At 34.6% G+C, this 20,543-nt stretch overlaps 1 protein-coding gene across 1 annotated transcript in view; it reads left to right on the top strand.

Annotated features, from left to right (window-relative positions):
• Positions 1–20,543, top strand: part of LOC132749217 (condensin complex subunit 3-like) — a 36,818-nt gene that overhangs the window by 7,437 nt on the left and 8,838 nt on the right. The window contains 19 exon segments of the mRNA XM_060738933.1: positions 206–325; positions 588–698; positions 1,591–1,783; positions 2,175–2,324; positions 3,679–3,795; positions 5,466–5,679; positions 6,641–6,817; positions 7,137–7,244; positions 8,952–9,071; positions 9,348–9,584; positions 10,086–10,267; positions 10,777–10,951; positions 12,852–12,878; positions 13,237–13,407; positions 14,040–14,175; positions 15,344–15,394; positions 16,049–16,249; positions 17,694–18,968; positions 19,414–19,521. Coding sequence (XP_060594916.1) covers positions 206–325; positions 588–698; positions 1,591–1,783; positions 2,175–2,324; positions 3,679–3,795; positions 5,466–5,679; positions 6,641–6,817; positions 7,137–7,244; positions 8,952–9,071; positions 9,348–9,584; positions 10,086–10,267; positions 10,777–10,951; positions 12,852–12,878; positions 13,237–13,407; positions 14,040–14,175; positions 15,344–15,394; positions 16,049–16,249; positions 17,694–18,968; positions 19,414–19,521 — 3,873 coding nt within the window.

Here is a 20,543-nt window from a genome sequence, read left to right as displayed (position 1 = left end):
ATTGGCTAGTACTTACCCTAAAAGATTGGAAAAAATTTACAGCTATACTCCCGGAGATAGTCCTTCAACCTTGATGTATTAAATGTATTTTTTACCTTCAAATGTTCTTATAGATTAAAGTATTTATCAATCTTTAGAAGTTAAATTTTGTAATTTATGTATATTGTTATTCGTTACTATGATATACTTTGTTGTTTATTTCCAGCGTATTTGTTTTTATTGAACTGTGATCCAAACGCTGATGTTAGACGGGCCGTGTTAGCATCCATAGCGCCATCTACAAAGACATTGGCTAGCATTATTGGACGTACAAGGGATGTCAAAGGTATTCCACAGATGTAGCACAGCTTTATATCTTACTTTGACAACAGATGTTTCTTTCTCCTAGTCTAATTTTCCTCAAAAATTCTATTATCTCAGATTCTTCATTTTTCTTTACATAATATTTGCTAGTTTGTTTCTGAAGGATAAATGCAGAATAATGTAAAATAGTAAGGGTTTTTTTTACATGTTGAATTACTTGATGTATAAATGACAACAAAAAGCCATCCTGTTGAATTTAGCGTAATTTTTCTGTATTTCTCCAGATACTGTAAGGAAGACTGCGTATGAGGTCCTGGCAGAGAAAATCCACATTAAAGCATTATCAATAGCCTCTAGACTTCAGCTTATTAATGAAGGACTGATTGACAGAAGTGGTAAGTGACTTTCCTACTTAATACCTTTAATAACAAAAAGTATGACCTAATACATACAAATTTCTTTAATCAAAATCAGTGAAATGAGCATACAGTTTCAGGGTTTTCATTTTATCTGAGGCAACAGATGTGCCAACGAAAAATAGCCAATTTGGCCAAGAATCAATTGGGATATTTTAATGTACAGGCTGAAAATACAGTCAATTTTAACAACATTTCAATCAGTGGTATGGATTACTGATCTGTTAATAATGAAAACCCAGCTGTTTGTTTGGTTCTTTCAGGTGATAGGTTAGGTGAATTTTATGTTGGCCATATAATTTTAGTGTCTATATCTCAAGTTTCCTGAAATTAGTATATAGTTAGTTTGTATGTGAAGTTTTAATAGAAACCACTTGCCTTGATCGCTTCTAGCAAGGGTCTTTAGGTTCTTTCATGTGAGGAAGCTATCCAGCTTATTGAATGTTGGTGGTTCTACTGAGGTGCAATGCATGGAGTGACACCTGAGGTCTTACTCCAAAAGTAAAGCTGGAAAGTTGCCTTATGACTGGTACAGTGTTGATGTGATGTAATACCCAACCATAAAAAAACAACAACAACAATTAACATTGTTAACTACAATAATTAAATTGAGTAATATCCTAATGTCAAAATCATCAATAAATAGGCTAAAGAAGAATGGTAACTAGTGGTTAAGGTGTCTGCCTCTGAACCCAGGGATTGTGGGTTCAGTTCCCTGTTGGGGACGCTATTCTGTTTCGTATAATGACACCAATACTGGTTAGTTTCAAGAAGTGGACTCAAAGGTTGTTTCCAAGTTGCAATTGAGGTTAATTTGAAATAAATAGATAAAGAAATGTGTTAAGACTGTAATTTTTCTTTTGTGTAACAGAGATGGTACAGCAAGCATGTTCTGGTAAATTGTTACAAGCATGGATGAGAACTGTGGGTGGTAACATTCTCGACTTGTTGAAGAGTTTGGATGTGGAGGATTCTACAGATATCTGTACTAGAGTCCTCGAAACATTGTTCAAGGCAAGCTCCATTCAGGACATGATGACCAGTTTTAACATTTTAGATGAGAAGTAAGTGAAATAATATAGTGATACGAGGGGTGTTCTATATATTTGTAGACTTTGCTTATAATAATTTTGTAAGGCAAACATGATTTATAAAAATTACATGACCAGAATCAGCAATTAAATATACAATTGTACATGAAATTTCAACCACGTGTGACCAATTGTCTGTATTTGATAGAGAATAAGGCAATGTCACCCGACAGCGCCCTAGGTCAGTGACGTTTCTGGATGTAACTTTGATTTCTGACGTGTAGTGCATCGTTGTAATTTGTTGTGACATACAACGCAACATATTATTGAGAAATATATTAACAAATTGCAAACTAATGGCTAATGTTGAGATTTTATGCTGGGTTGGAACAGTTGTTTACATTATGAATGATTTTGTTTTCAGGCTGCTGATACCAACAGATGTTTTGAACAGTGAGAGCGCCCTCTACTGGTATGCAGTGTGTAAGTTTATTCATGGCATGGGAACTGATGGTGATGAATATATGGAGAAAGTTCTGCCTACAGCTGTAGACTTTTGTGCCTACATGCAGAGGTAATTACACTGTTAATTTGACTGTACTTGATAAAACCAGTAAACAAAACATAGTAATAAAAAGAAAACTGGATGTTAGTGTTACTGGGTGGTCAAGGTTGCTGACGGAGAACTTTTTGTGCCCCCACGTTAGTGGCGGGCATTTAGATTTACCCTTGTCCGTCTGTCCGTTCACTTTTGTGTCGCACTTAACTCAAAAAGTATTTGACCTAGAGTCATGAAACTTTACAGGAATGTTGATCAGCATGTGTAATTGTGCACCTGGGTATTTTCGTCTGGATATTTTTAGTATTTTTAGAGTTATTGCCCTTGACTTAGTAAAATTTTGCAATTTTCAACTTGTGTCGCATGTAACTCAAAAAGTATTTGACCTAGAGTCATGAAACTTTACAGGAATGTTGATTAGCATGTGTAGTTGTGCACCTGGGTATTTTCGTCTGGATATTATTAGTATTTTCAGAGTTATTGCCCTTGACTAAGTAAAATTTTGCAATTTTCAACTTGTGTCACACGTAACTAAAAAAGTATTTGACCTAGAGTCATGAAACTTTACAGGAATGTTGATCAGCATGTGTAGTTGTGCACCTGGGTATTTTTGTCTGGATATTTTTAGTATTTTCAGAGTTATTGCCCTTGACTTAGTAAAATTTTGCAATTTTCAACTTGTGTCGCATGTAACTAAAAAAGTATTTGACCTAGAGTCATGAAACTTTACAGGAATGTTGATCAGCATGTGTAGTTGTGCACCTGGGTATTTTTGTCTGGATATTTTTAGTATTTTCAGAGTTATTGCCCTTGACTTAGTAAAATTTTGCAATTTTCAACATGTGTCGCATGTAACTCAAAAAGTATTTGACCTAGAGTCATGTAACTTAAAATTAATATTGATCAGCATGTGCAGTTGTGCACCAGGTATTTTTGTCTGGATTTATTTAGTATTTTTAGAGTTATTGCCCTTCACTTAGAAAATTTTTGCAATTTTCAACTTGTGTAGCAAGTTACTCAAAAAGAATTTGACATAGTCATTAAACCTTATGGGCAGGTTGCTCAGCATATTTAGATTTGCACCTGGGGTTACGCTTGTTGATTTATCCAGTATTTGTAGAGTTATTTCCCTTGACTTAGTAAAAAGATTGATAGAACAGTGGCGCGGTGGGGGCACCCGTGTCCTATGGACACATTTCTAGTTTCCACAAGAAAAGCTAGTACAAGTCACCATATGGCCTTTGCATTGTCATTGCGGCTTAAAACTTTACAAAAAGACAGGACAAAAGACCATTTCATGGTTATATAAAGAAGTAATGGTTATCAAAACTTTATTATTTATAAATTGTAAACATTTATATGTAAACAGGTATGTAGATGAGTTGAAGACTGTAGAAGATCCGGAGATACAGCTCGGACGAGAGTTCATCATTGAGCAGTTACTGTTGATCACCAGTTTCATGGACACTGCTGATGTGGCAAGCAAGTATGTCTCTGCTTTATGTGTGTGCTTATTTTTAGCTCAATTATTCATAGACTAGAAAGAGCTTTTGTACTTGTGTTGGTGTCACACTTTGGTTCAGTTTTTGCTTGAAAGTTGGTATATTCAAAACTACTGAAGGAAATGGATTGAAACTTCACATATACCTGTGCTTCGTGATTATCTAATATGATGGGCACAGGTCCCATAACTTTTGAGTTACCTTTTTAGCTCGATTATTCGATAAGAATAAGTAGAGCTATTGTAGTCACCCGAGCGTCGGCGTTGGTGTCCGCGTCGGCGTAACCACTTATGTTAAAGTTTTTGTAATAGTTCAAATATTTTCAAAGTCCATTGACATATGGCTTTGAAACTTGGCACACTTGTTCACCATCATGACCCCAACCTGTAAACAGGAGGAGGTAACTGTATCAAGCCTTTTGACAGAATTATGCCCCTTTTTCGACTTAGAATTTACGTTCAAGTTTTTGTAATACCTCAAATATTTTCAAGGTCCATTGACATATGGCTTTGAAACTTTGCACACTTGTTCACCATCATGACCCCAACCTGTAGACAGGAGGAGGTAACTGTATCAAGCATTTTGACAGAATTATGCCCCCTTTTCGACTTAAAATTTACGTTAAAGTTTTTGTAATATCTCAAATATTTTCAAAGTCCATTGACATGTGGCTTTGAAACTTTGCACACTTGTTCACCATCATTACTCCAACCTGTAAACAGGAAGAGGTAACTGTATCAAGCATTTTGACAGAATTATGCCCCTTTTTCGACTTAGAATTTATGTTAAAGTTTTTGTAATACCTCAAATATTTTCAAAGTCCATTGACCTATGGCTTTTAAACTTTGCACACTTGTTCACCATCATTACCCCTACCGGTAAACAGGAGGAGGTAACTGTATCAATCATTTTGACAGAATTATGCCCCTTTTTTACGACTTGGAATTTATGTTAAAGTTTTTGTAATACCTCAAATATTTTCAAGGTCCATTGACATATGGCTTTGAAACTTTGCACACTTATTCACCATCATTACTCCAACATGTAAACAGGAGGAGGTAACTGTATCAAGCATTTTGACAGAATTATGCCCCTTTTTGGACTTAGAATTTACGTTAAAGTTTTTGTAAAACCTCAAATATTTTCAAGGTCCATTGACATATGGCTTTTAAACTTTGCACACTTGTTCACCATCATTACCCCAACCTGTAAACAAGAGGATATAACTGTATCAAGCATTTTTTTTTACAATCAAGCACTAAGAATAGTCGAGCGTTGCTGTCCTACCGACAGCTCTTGTTACAGAGTCTGGCCCCTTTTCATTCTGTCAAGCATTTAGAGTAGTGGAGTGTGGAATCTTACAGTCAAGTAACATACGAAATAAGAACAAATCTGCTTCATGATTAATTCAAAATGAATCACTATCCTAATATTGACATAATGATTGAATAAAATAAAATTGTATGATGAAAAAGAAGTTCTTAATAAGTGAATAATATTTTAGCTTTAAGTTTTTCAGTTAATTGATGTTTACATGCCCTCATGTTTTAAAGACTATTGCGCTTGCTGTGATTTATTTCAAGAAATTGGGCATATAATAGAGAAAACAATAAACAAACTTACGTTGAAAATTCCTTTTCATATTTTTTTCAAGGAAAGCATTAGAGACGCTACTACACAATATGTTGATGGCGGATCACGTTAGCCACAGACTGGTGAAGTTTATCATCACACAGATCTGTTCTCTCAGAGGGAGTGGAGAGAATATGGTCGCATATTTTGCTGAGACAGTGTCGGAAATACGTGAACCAATCACTGTTGTGGAGAAAGACATTGAAGAGGAAAAGAAAAGGCAGATTAACCTGAAGGTATTGTGCTCTTGACTTGAGATTTATTTCATGACTTTAATCAGCATTTATTTGTCAAAAGTGGAAGAATGTCCAGAATTTAACATCTTTATCCCTTTATGATGTTCCGGCTGAACAAATATGAGGTAGAGGAGTTCAGCCAAATATGAGGTAGAGGAGTTAAATATTTAACTTCTGTCTGTTTGTAAGTTTCTTAGCCATGCTGAAGTCTATAATGAAAGGATCATAATATATAGGTAGCTGATAGAAGTTAGATTTTGATACTAGGACACCCTTTATTGCTTTTGATAATGCACAAAGGAGCCTCCTCTTCAAATTAAAGATAGTAATGCCCGTGGGGATATTCCACCATTTCTTTATTTAAATCTGGCTATTATCCGTTAGTAACTTATAGTAACAAATCAGTATTTGTACAGTTGATGATAATCTCTTGCAATTAATTTGAAACAAGTTCAAATTTTCTCAACCTTTGAGTCGTATAGGAATGTTGTACATTTATGCGTGAATCAATCGTTTCACTCAAACTAAATTTGAATTCCATCACGAGTAGTATCTTGTCAGTGATTGACAAAAACTTATGAAGACAAGATTAGTTTAGCGCATACTTTATTCTGTTAGATTGCTGGTATTAGAGTACAGTTGAACCATGCATACTTTATGCTGTTAGATTGCTGGTATTAGAGTACAGTTGAACCATGCATACTTTATGCTGTTAGATTGCTGGTATTAGAGCACAGTTGAACCATGCATACTTTATGCTGTTAGATTGCTGGTATTAGAGTACAGTTGGACCATGCATACTTTATGCTGTTAGATTGCTGGTATTAGAGTACAGTTGGACCATGCATACTTTATGCTGTTAGATTGCTGGTATTAGAGTACAGTTGAACCATGCATACTTTATGCTGTTAGATTGCTGGTATTAGAGTACAGTTGAACCATGCATACTTTATGCTGTTAGATTGCTGGTATTAGAGTACAGTTGAACCAGTTAAGAGAAGATCTAGACGAAGCTGTGAAGGGCCAGGATTTCGAGAAAGCTGCCAGTATTAAGTCAAGTATTGCCCAACTAGATGTTGAGAAACGTGAGCTTTTAGAGACGTCAGAACCTGTCAGGGAGGAAATTAGAACGGAGAAGGTAAGAGGCCATTTGTAGTGCTATGTGATAAAGCATGCTTACTTTTAAAGGGACCCAGAAGAGACCATAGTTAACGTTGCTGAAGGGAGTTCTTTGTTTAGTTGATATGTAGGTAGAATGCAAAATAAAAAAGATTTTGGTTCTTTTAAAAAATGTTAAATATATTATAGACTTAAAATTATCTTAAAACAAAATCCAGACTCCATTGAGAACTTACCAAATTTGCAGGACTGGTGAACATGATCTTTTGCTGGTATTTTGTCAGATAACAATATATTGCTGAGATAAACATGCCTCTCAAATTATTTTTGCCTTTCAGAATGACCCATTCACTCTCATGAAATGTCAGACGATCATCTCAGAGATGTTACAGCAACTTAAACTAAACAATGTTAGTTCTACACTCCAGATGATGATTGAATCTCAGGTCTGTTGATTTAAGTATCCCTTTTTCAGTTTTTAAAATAAATTTTCTGTGTTTTTACTGTCAACTAGTTTTCTGGAGTATTGTAATAAGTTTTATTGAAATATATATGAGCTGCGTCATGACAAAACCAACGTAACGCATCCGCACAGTCTGATCAGGATCTATGCTGTTGGCTATCGGTTTCTCTACTTGTAATAGAGTTGGTAAGCGAACAGCATGGATCCTGATCAGACTGCGCAGGTGCGCAAGCTGGTCTGGATCCATGCTGGTCGCAAACCCATTATGTTGGTTTTGTCATGACGCGGCTCATATATTTGAAAATCTTGAAGGTGAGGATTTTTAAGCCAACAATAATATTGTTTGTATCTGCAGTTATCTATCAAAAAATGTTTGGTTGTTTGTTTTTACAGACATAATAGTTACAATGAGGCCATCACTTGTATGATTTTACAGCTGTAATATTCTTGTCAAGACTACAAATATCTTTCTTTTAAAGGTATTCTATTTATAAGGGGAGATTGCTTTTAATATTTAGGACATACATTTATAGTTTTGTATAGGAGAAAGAAAAGTTTATGCTTACAAAGAAAAATCAGTATTTGAGAAGAACTTTTCTATAAGAAATTCGCCTATCACAGGCTTATAAAATGGAAATAGCTATAAAAAAAACTTGGACATTACACAAGTCATCTATTCCTACCCCAGCAGATTCCAGGTGTCCTTATTTTGTTATACTGATTGTGCATGGGATACAGTATATAGATAACACATGGGTTTGTGGGTAACAGTAAAAATATCATCCCGAGGAAAATCCCGTTACCCGAGGCGTAGCCGAGGGTAACAGTATTTTACGAGGGATGATATTTTTACTGTTACTCACAAACCCATGTGTTATTTATTTTATTACCCCAAACAAAAATACTGTGAGGAACTAAATCTAACTGTAACAAAAATAAACCAAGAGTTACAATAACTAAACTGTCCTTACCTTTTTACGTTTTAAGTGTACTTTAGGCCTACTTGAGAAGTTTTCTTTTTCTTTTATTCTTTAAGCAAGTGATGATATCTACAAATCATAAACATAAAATAAGCTAGGTTTTATTTAGAAAACAAAACACTAAGCCATTTACACGGTTATGATCTGTGAAATCTGATCCTTCTGTTTCCAGAATATTCTCAGCATGGTTTTGACAAAATAACGATGATATCCTATGTCTGTCCACCTTATCTGTAACGTTTCACTGATTAAAATTGTAAAATAATCCTTTGTTGCATGCTTAAATCGTCTGCATGTTCCAGCTTGACACATAATTATTTACATTGTAATTACTTCCGTTGAAAACGGATGTTCACTTTTTGACTATTCAACAAAAAGATATTTTATACGCGAAAAGCACATCAGGTTGCAAACAACTAAATTTTATGAGTGTTATAGTTACTCCAGAGAAGAAATTGATGTCCTATCGGGGTTTAACGTCGAAAATAAGAATGAATCAAGAAAAAAATGGCGGCCATTTTATTTAGAAAATAGACCACGTGACCAGATTTTATACTGTTAAAAAAATACTGTTACCTATGTATCAGTACAAAATTCTTAGTCACATGGTACACTTGCATTAACAGTAAAAATAACTCCCAGAGGCCTATGGGAAATTAGCATTACGAAAAAAGTGAGGGGTAATTATATTTACTGTCTTTATTTTATAGATTGTGCCAGGGATACAGAACGAGGATGCTGAAGTCAGAAACATGGCCATGCAGGGTCTTGGACTTTGTTGTTACCTCAGCAAGGATCTACTTGTCACATACATACCACTGTTCATGCAGGTACACTACATTAATTATACTCTCTATTCTGGAACCTGGGATATTAATATCTTTTGACGAAGCTAAATTTTTTACAGAATTTATTGTAAACCACTTTTTATTTATATGTAAGACGAGTGAAGGGGATAGGTTGATTCAGAGATTTGGGACTGTAAACAATTGTTTCCAAAAAATGTAGAGTCTTTTAAATGTTAAAATCATTTTTTAAACAGAAAAAAAGAAAGATTATGTGATAATAATTAATGTGATTATAATTGTGTTATTTTTGTCTTGCAGGCGTCTCAAATAGATGTTGAAGGTGTAAGAGTGACAGCGTTACAGGTTTTGTTTGATCTGTTATTGATATATGGGCTAGAGATTGTAGATGCTAGCGAGGGATCGTCTAACGAGTCTGCAGACAACCGGAACAGTGTGGACGGGATAACGTCAGAAACTGCCAGCTCCTCCAGTGACTCTAGAAACGGAACAGCCAGTAAACTTGTGGCTATTATATGCTCATTCCTTGATGGAGAAGTAAGTTAAGTATACAGTTAATTTCATGGGCGGAGAGCAACAGTTCCAAATGCCATCCCAGGTACCAAGGGACAACAGTTTTAACTGTTCCAAAAGCACCCACGAAATAACTGTTTTATTACTAAATGCTTTGCAACCTAACTAATATTATGTATGGTATCAGCATACTCATAACATTTAAAAATCACTACCATACATCGAGTTTAGAGATGTTCTATTACTGAATAGTGGTGGACAACGTTAAAGGAAATTCCCAAGGCAGGTGAGAATTAGTTCTAAATGTTGACTGGTGAACAGTTATGTCATCACTTGCATGCACAAGATTTCAGCAGTTCATTTAAAATAGTTGTAAGTAAGGAATTAGTATTCAAAGAAGGCATTAGGTGGTAGTGAACCATTTTGAGTAATTTTAATGTGTATTTAGCAAAAACATTTTTATAACAAAAAAGTCTATTGTGATTATTTCATAATATACTTAATCCCATTTGATGTTATTTTTAGAGCTCAGACCTTAGAACTTGTGCCGCTGAGGGTCTGTCAAAGTTACTGTTATCAGGTCGAGTTGTATCCTCCAAAATCTTGTCTCATCTGGTACTGCTGTGGTATAACCCTCTCTCTGAGGACGATACTCATCTTCGAGACTGTCTTGGAACTTTCTTCCCGCTGTATGCACTTGCTTCAAGGTACGTTAGATAAGAATCTGGATAAAGTGTGATCCATCCCTCAGAAGCAGTAATTACAACAAAATTACATGAAAATTGCAGACTGTGTTTGATTGTGTACATGAGGGGAAATGAAAAAGTGCAACTTCCCTCACGCCCCCTAGCACATTGATCATTGTTGGTTGAATATAGAGAGAGGTAGATCTATAGTGTGATCTTCGGTTCAGATTATGTTTTCTATGATAAATTTGTAAAAATTGATACAAACTGATGATAATATTTAAAATAAATGCACATTTACTATAAATTATTCATTATTAGTCTTGCTCAGTTACAAATGGGAGGGTATGTTCTCAGAGCTTTGTGCTTTTCTGTTTTGAATCATGGATGTATCTTTTTTCTCTGTTAATGCATTGGTTTCTTCGAAGAATCAGGACTGTGAAAATTTAGTATTTAACTAGATAGGTTTTGATTAAATACTGTCAATTTTATATCATAGAAATATAGATCTTTCCTTTGTGTTATTGCAGGAGTAACCAAGAGGTTGTGGAGGAAGCATTTTTACCGACACTTCGTACATTACTGAATGCTCCTGCTACAAGTCCTCTAGCAGAGGTAGATGTTAACAATGTCGCAGAACTTCTTGTTCAACTCACAAATACAAAACTGTTGACGGCCAATCAAAACAATACAGAAATCAGCTTGGTAGGTGCTTTTCAGTTCTTTTTAATTGATAAGGAAGCCATCTTGTTTTATCTGCCCTATTTTAAAATAACCTCTAAAAAAACATGTTGCTCATTTAGTGCTATCACTTTATCATAAAGTTGTACACAGCAGTGTTCAATCTAGAGCGCGCCATTGCGCCATTGACCCCCTGAAAAGACCGCCGGCGCAAAACAAATTCAACTGTGGGCCCAATGGGCGCACTCGTAGAAAATGCCCTAAATGACATTAGAATGCTTTCTTAAACCTGATTAAGTACATAAAAAAAGTTTCTTGTGAATAATATTAATAAATACTGAATTCAAAACTGAAGTTTGTAAAGAAAAACAAGAGCATGTTGGTAAGATAGTTACCGCATTCGGTAACCCTTTTAAAACCTTGATCACTACGCTCTCTCGGCCGGGGTCTGTAAATACTATGTAGACTTTTTCTTCGTACCGTAACTATTACTTACTTTTGAGTCACAGTTTTTATAAACAAAACAAATCGTCACAGAAAATCCAATACGTGCATGTAGTTATAGTTTTTTCACGGTCAAAACAAATTAATATGTCATAACTTTCCGGAGAAAAAAAACTATATATTTGTGAAAAGTGCGAGATAATTATAGAGAAGTGTGCATAAATTATTACGAACACGCCTTCATTCAATTAAAAATGTCTTAAAGATGGAGCTAATCAAACATGATTGGCTAGGGGGTGTCTGACAATTGAGTAAATAAACTTTGATTGGTCTTTGGCTGGTCGGCGTTAAAACATTGTGCATATCATTAATCAATACATGTGACGTAAGAACTGCTGCCCTGACAAAAGATCAAAGGTACCGGTATGTCAATATACATTGTCTTAGCACCTGTTGACACTTTGTTTTTCGTTTGGATATAGTCTTCATCAACAAAGCTAATTGGGAAATATGATTTTCTTTTATATATCGGGCGCTGATTAAAAAACTGAACATTATTATCAAATATCCATGGTAACATTAAAATAAGATTCATATGTTTCTTTGAACATTATGTCATCGTTTCTTTACCAATCAGTTTTTAAAATTGAGCCTGTATCAACGCTAACAGAACTCTCAAAAATGGTCAAAATAATGTCATTTTTTTAGTGAGTTGATTGTTTTGGAATTTTTCAACCGTTTTTAGTCTATATATGGTACGTGAACAAGTAACTTAAAAGATACAATACCTTATTTTAATTTTATGTTCTTTTAAGTGCGGGCCCTCTTTTTTTCTCAAATGACCCCCTTTTGAAAATCTAAGATGTTTCTTAATGGCAAATTGATGGTCACACCAAAATGACCAAGTGCATGAAATAATTGTTCTTAATATGGATATCTCAAAGCTTTTTCATTTTGAACAGAAAATTTATTGAAGCAAGTACAATGTACAAGCAGAGATGTAGATAACTAGAGATGTTATCTATGTCTCTGGTACAACCATTATTTTATTATATAAAATTTTTTTTTTAAATTTAGCAAGGTAATAAAGGAAAACATACCACTGACATGTGGAAAAAGAAATCATGGTTAACCTAAGACTAATTATATAGGTAGAAACAAGTGGTTCGTTTTGTCCCTCGTTATTAAGTGTTTGTTTAGATTTATGCTGAAGTGTAAACAGTTTGGAAAAATTTAAAATTCGAAAGAAGACTTAAAAACACAATAAACTCAAAATGGCAACAGTCATGCCCTAGTATGAAAGTTGAAATAATGTATATTACGTTGATTGTATTTCGATCTTGCAATAGGTATATAAAGCCAGGTCCAATAAAGAGTTTTAGTCACAAGAATATTTTGAAGTATATACAATTTTAATTGAGCTATTTAATATATCAACATAGTTGAAAGAAGAACATTATTTGAATATGTTTATTTACAGTCATTGCTCGAAGACAGTATTAGGATGGTAAAATAAGTTGTCGAGTTTATATGTGATCTATGTTAATGTTGTTGTTCTTTTTAAAGTTACTTTTTATGAAATTTTTGAATAGGGAGACTTGTTATAAATGTAAAATTTTTTGGATTGAGTTATTTTGTTTCTGTTTTCAGTTATATCTCTAAAACTAAAAGTAAGATTGATATAGGTGTAATTGACTATTTGAAAACAGTTAAAAAAATTTTGGGCATTGTTTGCATAGTAAGCATGTGTTAATTTCATATTTGAATCAAGTTGACTTAAGGTGTGGTAAACTGTAAAGACTAGCAGAAGTTGTATTCATGTGTCCGTAATAAGAAGCCAATTAATTTGACCTTATTACTTACAGGACAACCCTGGTCATGACAATCTGTCTGAGACGGTGTGTAACGAGATACTGTCTAAACCAGAGTCGGCACATGTAAAACTGTGGGTGCGAATACTCAACCAGATGGACGTAAGCCCAGATAATGAAGTTGTTCTTAAAGACTTAAGGATTTTAGCCTATAAAATGGCAAAGGTAAGTTTGCTTTTGCATTATTTCTTCCAAAACAACATGTCCCTTGCAGGTTAGTAGTTAATGTCAACTGTCATATATTTTTTTGGTTGAATCCTATTTTAGGGAGTTTGATTTTTTTATGTTAGCTATTATGTGAAGATTTATTTAGTGGCAATTTGCTGATGTGTCCACTGGTTTCTTAAATAATGGTGGATCTCCATCCAGACACATATAAAACGTATTGTTATCAATGGCATATAGTCCAAATGTGTGTTCTATTTAGTGTTCGTTACACTTGTCACTTTCATTAACAATTGACTTGCTTACTATAAGTTTAAAGATTAGGAATTTTAGGTGGTGGTTTGTCTGAAAAAAATAAACAAAACAGCTGAAAAACTTGACTACTATCTACAATATATACAAATATATACAAATAGATATAACTGTAAATGATATTTGGCCTATGAAGTTGAATTATTAATAAGATTGTAATGTTCTTATTTGGTCTATATATTTAAGGGCTAAATTCTAAATGTATTTGTCTTCTCACGTTTTGGTCTGAAAAGCTCTGAGGAGAGATATATCAAAGTCATTGCATTCATGTTACACAAACATTTCACATTTGATACAAATATATTTTAACATATTTACAGACTGTGAAAGAAAAGACATGTTTGAAAGGTCTTCAGAAATTTGAGGCTAGAATTAATGAGCTGGCAAGTAAATTTGTCAGTGATAACAACGACCTGGAGAACATTGAGATTGAATCAGTTGGAGGGCATACAGATGGTAGGTGTAATCTTTATCTGTTTTATACTGTAAAATTGTCTCTCTCCCTTCTTACCATGTCATGATTACTTTACCAATCCTTTGTTCACAAGAATAGATGTCTTGTATAAATCTATATAACATTAACTAACAATATGATGGGTCCGTACTCTCAGTGCCTGAAAAGGCAAATGGACACTCATTAAGCCAATACACAAATAACATTTTAAATTGGTAACCAAGGTGGCTTATAGCATGCCCCTGACAGGAACTATGGATTCTTTCATGTGAGGAAGCCAACCAGCTAAGCTAGGTTATGAAATGTCGGTGGTTCTACTTGGGTGCCCATTTGTTCCTTTGATAATGCACAGAAGGGCACATCTTTCACCAGTACAGCTGGAAAGTTGCCATATGACCTATATTGTGTTGGTGCAATGTAAAACTAAACCAAAAAAAAAAAAGAAATAAAGAAGATATCCTCTGATTCTTCTTTTAAAAGATATTATCAAAGCATAGTAGAGTTTTTTCTTCCATTTATGGAGTGTTGGATTGTCACAATTTTGTCTGAATAAAAAAGTCTAAACTTATAGGATAACTAACAAACGTATGGCTCAGAGGTAACTCTTTAATGTTGTTACAAGACTGTACCACATCAGGGGTGCAGATGACATTTTCATTTAGGACTATGAAATAGAGAGAAATAGAATCCCCCAAGAAAGTCCAAAACAGCAAAACTGAAAATGTTGCAAGCTCGGTTTGATTGAATCTGTTCATGGGCAGAAATGAAAAGTGCAAGCTACTGTCCTCGCCTCCTAACTCTGGCTTGAGTAGTATTCAGCATTTAAATATGTTATGATAAATTATTAGAATTCAGAAACATCTGCAGAACATTCAGTCTTGTATGCAATAAAAAAGAACTTATGTACAAATGAGCCGCGTCATGACAAAACCAACATAATGGGTTTGCGACCAGCATGAATCCAGACCAGCCTGGGCATCCGCGTAGTCTGATCAGGATCCATGCTGTTCGCTTACAAACCCTGTTACAAGTTAGAGAAACTGATAGTGAACAGCATGGATCCTGATCAGACTGCGCGGATGCGCAGGCTGGTCTGGATCCATGCTGGTCGCAAACCCATTATGTTGGTTTTGTCATGGCGCGGTACAAATGTTATAATTTAAATTACAGACAGTGCTGATGAGACTCATGATACATCTTCCATGACACCAAAACGTAAACGTATGTACTTATTTGACAAAAATATTAAGTTTCTTATGCTTCTTATTTAATGTAGACAAACATTTAGTTTTTATGCTTTTTTTGTATTTTAAAAAAATCCATTTTTTTCTCTCGGATAATTAAATGGTATTCAATCTAGAATAGAATATTCTAATGGTTTCATGGGATATTTTTACCATTATTTTATAGTAAAGCAGTCAGGCCATTTACATATTTTGATATGAAAAAAAAATCTTGTCTTTAATTTCTTAGAAACATTGTTAGTACACCCAGCTCTTTGTATTTAAAAAAGTATCATTACTTGTATGAATACATGGAATTATAGAAATACAAATGAGCCGCGCCATGACAAAACCAACGTACTGCGTTTGCGACCAGCATGGATCCAGATCAGACTGCGCGGATGCTTCGGCTGGTCTGGATCCATGCTGGTCGCAAACCCATTATGTTGGTTTTGTGGTGATGCGGCTCAAATGACCCAGCAAGACTTATTTATTTTTGTCGTATTTGTAAAAGTTTCTGACTGTCCATTTTCAGATTATTCAAGTATTATGCTATCAAAATGCTAATGGGGAGTTAATGGGGAAAGGTTATTGAAGATTCAATGTTTTGAGGCGTAAAAATAATCATATAATTTGAATTTCTTTACCTAAGGTGTAAGAGGCCTATATTCACAAAACATGACACTAGCAATGGAGTCTGAAGCAGAGATAGACATTGCAGATGAATCTGCAGTAGAGGTTGACGCCTCTTGCTTGATGAGTCGAACCTCCGTAGAAACACCTTCCAAACGCAGTAGGAAAAATACTACAACCACTGAGCTAGCGGAGGAAGATGTTTTTCTTGTTCCTAATGGTATGTTGTTATATGTCGTGAAAAATGTTTCCACTTTTTCCACTCTTAACATGCTTTATACTTTCTTAAAGGCTGATTATGCCAAAGAAATGCTAAAAAAAATTATTTCTCAAAAACTTTATATTCTTGTATAAATTTCGAAAATAATTATCCTTAAGCAATATACTTAAACTACCTTTTCCTTATTTATTCTGTAGGCAAATGGTATATTTAGTGAATTAGTATTTTGTAAGGAAGACAATTACTACTTTGTTTACATTTAACACCTTTATGACACATCACTGCATGTTTCAGTCGTTGAATATGTATGTAACATGCTCTTTATCTATTATATAAACATGATTAAACATTTCTAAAGATTAAAAAAATATGGATTTCTTAGGCATAATGGGCCTTTTATTTCTAATAGAATTATAAATGGGAGAAACACATGTCAACACCAAATCAGTTTTAACATATATTATTTACTCGTCTAGTTTTAGGTAACAGTACTCATCATCAGAATAGCAAATTTTAACCTAAGACTTAATATTGTACTAGGGATGGCAACGAATACCAAAATCAATACTCGAGTACTCGGTCATTTTTCCGATCGAGTACTCGGTTACTCGGACGATTTCCAATGATCTTCAAAGTTTATCACACAATATCAACACCGTCCGCATGCTACTTTCGTTTTCTATTTACATTCATAGAATTTGTAAATATAGATAGGACTGCAAAGGAGACAAATTAATTAAAATTAAATCAACGACATTATATTTTAAAACATATTTATTTATGCAATATCAAGTTTAAAACATGTTTAACAGTTGAAACATCTTTTTCTTCTTGTAATAAAATAGACTAATCGGCGGCAACAAAAGTTAAACCGGGTCTTAATACTACCTTAATTATTATATCATAATAGCAATACGGCCCTTTGTTGTTTTCAAAAATATTACCTTAAAACAAGATTCGGGTACAAACTGCACTTTGTTACACAATTAAAGGTTACTGAATATCATAAGAGGCTGGATGACGTAAGCGACACATGTGTGCGTGTCAAACTGTTGATCGCCTCATAAAATTTATGGTATCATTTTCGCACCTCTGCAAGGAAGTTGTGATTGCATTTAACAGGTATTTATGAAGGTTTATGCACATCTCCGAATTCTGAACTAATTGGATACATTTCTGAACTAATTGGATACACCAAACTGTCTAAAAAGCATATAAAATAGAAATTATACATTTTTTCCGAGTAATCGAATATCAATTTTGTTAACCGATATTCGGACGTTCGATCGAGTACTCGGTTAACCGGTTACTCGTTGCCATCCCTATATTGTACACATTATATCAAGATACCAATGGCTCTTGAATAGTATTTGGCGCTAAACAGTCAGTGAATGAATTTTAATACTTATTACAGAGGTTATTGTGTTTTGTGTGTGTTTTTTAGAACCACAAAAACCGGCTGAAGATGTTAACAAAGAGTCGGCCGAGGATGATGAGAAACAAGTAAGTGAAACAGGAGAAACAGCTAAATCAAAATCTTCACAATCAAAGTCACCCGAGCGTGGAAGACCTGCTGAGAAAAAAGCTGCATCACCAAAGAAAACCAGTCCACGCAAATCTCCAGCCAAATCCCAGGAGAAGAGAAAAGCTTCAAGATCTCCAGCTGGCGTTTCCCCAGAGAAAAGACTGACATCTGAATCTCCAGCTAGAAGATCGCAGGAAAAAAGAAAGGCCTCGAAATCTCCAGCTAGAGACAAGAAGAGAGTATCAAAATCTCCAGCCAGATCAGCATCTAGTAGTAGAAGAAAAGGCTCAAAGTCTCCCGAGAAGAGGATGTCTTCAAATTCTCCAATAAAAGAGGCTGGAGAACGAAGGGCGTCCAAGTCCCCTGTAAAATCCCCTGTGAGAGGCAATGCAGAAAAAAGAAAGTCATCGTGTTCTCCTAACAAAACTTCAGGTAAGAAGGACGACAAGGGTTCCCCAGCTCCTGCTAAAAAGTCAAAGGAATCGGAGAAGGCTGCAGCACCAAAGTCTAAGATGCCACTTGCGAAAAAGAATGCTGAAGAGTCCAAGAAAAGTCAGTCACCTGAAAAGAAGAAGGGTGCTGCAAACATTCAGGACAAAAATAAAGGGAAAGCTATGGAGAAGAATGTAAGAAAAGCCTTACCTAAATCAGTTGCTTCAGAGAAAACAAGATTGACTGCGTCAGCTTCCTCAGAATCAAGGTCACCAAGACTAGCTAGAGGTGTGAAGCCTAATGACACTGCTAAAGTCTCTGCCCCTACCAACTCCCCTAGGCCTCACCGTAAAGCAGGAAATAGTCTTGCGGCTGATACACCAGAGCAGGTGACAAGGAGAGTTTCAACACGATCATTGGCAAACACACCCGATACAAGTTCCCAGAGAGGAAAAGGAACACCCAAAGGAAGATCTGTTCTGGAAACACCAGAAAATGTTATAAAACAGAAGTCAGAACAGAAGAAAGCTCCAAATGTTAGAGCTGGTGCGGCTATACCGGTTGTTGCGTTAAACAAGGTTAAAACACCCCAAATTCGGGTTACACGAGGAACACCTAGGGCTTCAGCTAGTTCAGCCTCTGAATCGTCTCCTGAAAAAGTAGTGAAAAGTACACCGAGGACTACCAGAGCCAAGGTTCTCAGTACTGATGATTCTTCCACAAGCTCTCCAGACTCTGTAAAGCAAAGTAAACCTGCTAAAGGTAGGATAGCTAATATTTTATTGACCAATGACTTACCGAAATCTTTACACATCAGTTTACGCCAAATTGAAATGTTCAATTAATCAATAAAAAACGGTAATCACACTAAAGATTAATTTTTCCAGCTTTAAATAGCTCCTTTCAGAATGGAGTCCAACTCAAGAATGAACAATTTTGTCACTATTGTTTTTTTACCCATTTGTGAAATTGCAAATTTCTAGTATTTAGGAATAGGTCCATAAAGGAAGTATATATTATATTTATAAATCACTCGATTAAAGCAGAGATTTGTGATAAGAAATAGCAAGTTATGTCTTAATCGGGGGGAAAAAAAATGCTATGTTTAGGATATAAAACCTGGTTTTCCTGTATTTCATATTGCTATATGTAAGTGAATTGGCATGATCATACTAGTTATGATTGCATGATAACAATGTAATTGTAGGTAAGCCAGCAAGTGAGAAGAAGACAATTGTCGACACAACAACTGATGATGATGAAGAGGAAGTTTCTTTCAGACGTAGAGCAAAACCATCGAGACGTAGTGCCACAGGTAACCATGTCTACTGACATCTTACAGTCTAGTAAACTTCAGGGCTGCATTTCATAGAAAGTCATAAGTGTATCCCAAGTCCTAAGACTTAGGACAAACAATAGGACTAACTTAAGACCATTTCAATGAATATTCATCTTTAGTACAAGTTTTAGACTTTTATTTCATTCATTTTCAAAGAAAAGTTACAAAATACAATCTGCAATATTTAAGTGCATCGTTTTACAGAAATTTAAGTCAACCTTAGAGTCATAAGTAATGACTTTTTTTTTAAATGAAAATTTTCTCAGTATATTTTAGACCAAGGACTTTCTATGAAATGAAACCCTGTAATATTTTATCTCCTGCAAAAGTTACATTACCATTCTGTGGTATTGATTTATTTTTTTTTTATTGTATAGGTTTGCTTTTCAATTCTAAGTAGTAACAACAGTTAACTTATTCGGGTTTTTTTAACACGATTTTATGTATTATTTAATGGCATTGTACAATAATAAATGAAGGTATGGATGATAAAACAGCAATAATAACAAAATACAGTGACTAATGCTTGGCTTCTGTGTGGAAGTCTGGAAGTCATTTCTTCCTTAATTTTCAAAATTGTCAAAATTTCCTTCTTGACCTGTTTAATATGACTTCCAATGTAAGAAATTTTACAGTCTCTAACTTGAAAATTTTAGAACTGTAATTAAAGCCCAGAAATGTTAAATAACCAGGCGTCACTGCCCAAATAGCACATCAGAATATTACAGAATGTTCTTATGGTGAATATGTCGTACTAAAAATACAATATACGGTAGTAGTTAAAGAAATGTGTTTTTAAATGGTTTTAGTCCTCTCATGTTTTCTGGTTATAGAAATTAATTTATTTCAAGAAGTTTACAGCTTCTTGTGGAGTAACAGGTAAAGTATTATTATGTTACATGTTTTGACAGACGTACGATAAGTTACTAACTGCCTAGATGTGTCTAAAAAATGTTATGAAGAAATTCCTTTGCCAGATACATTTTGTAATTGATGTA

The sequence above is a fragment of the Ruditapes philippinarum genome, unplaced genomic scaffold (genome assembly GCF_026571515.1).
Source record: "Ruditapes philippinarum isolate M1 unplaced genomic scaffold, ASM2657151v2 ctg891_1_1_1_1, whole genome shotgun sequence".
Classification (NCBI taxonomy): Eukaryota; Metazoa; Mollusca; class Bivalvia; order Venerida; family Veneridae; genus Ruditapes; species Ruditapes philippinarum.
Note: the sequence above shows the minus strand (reverse complement) of the source record. Positions and strands in the feature narration are given on the sequence as shown.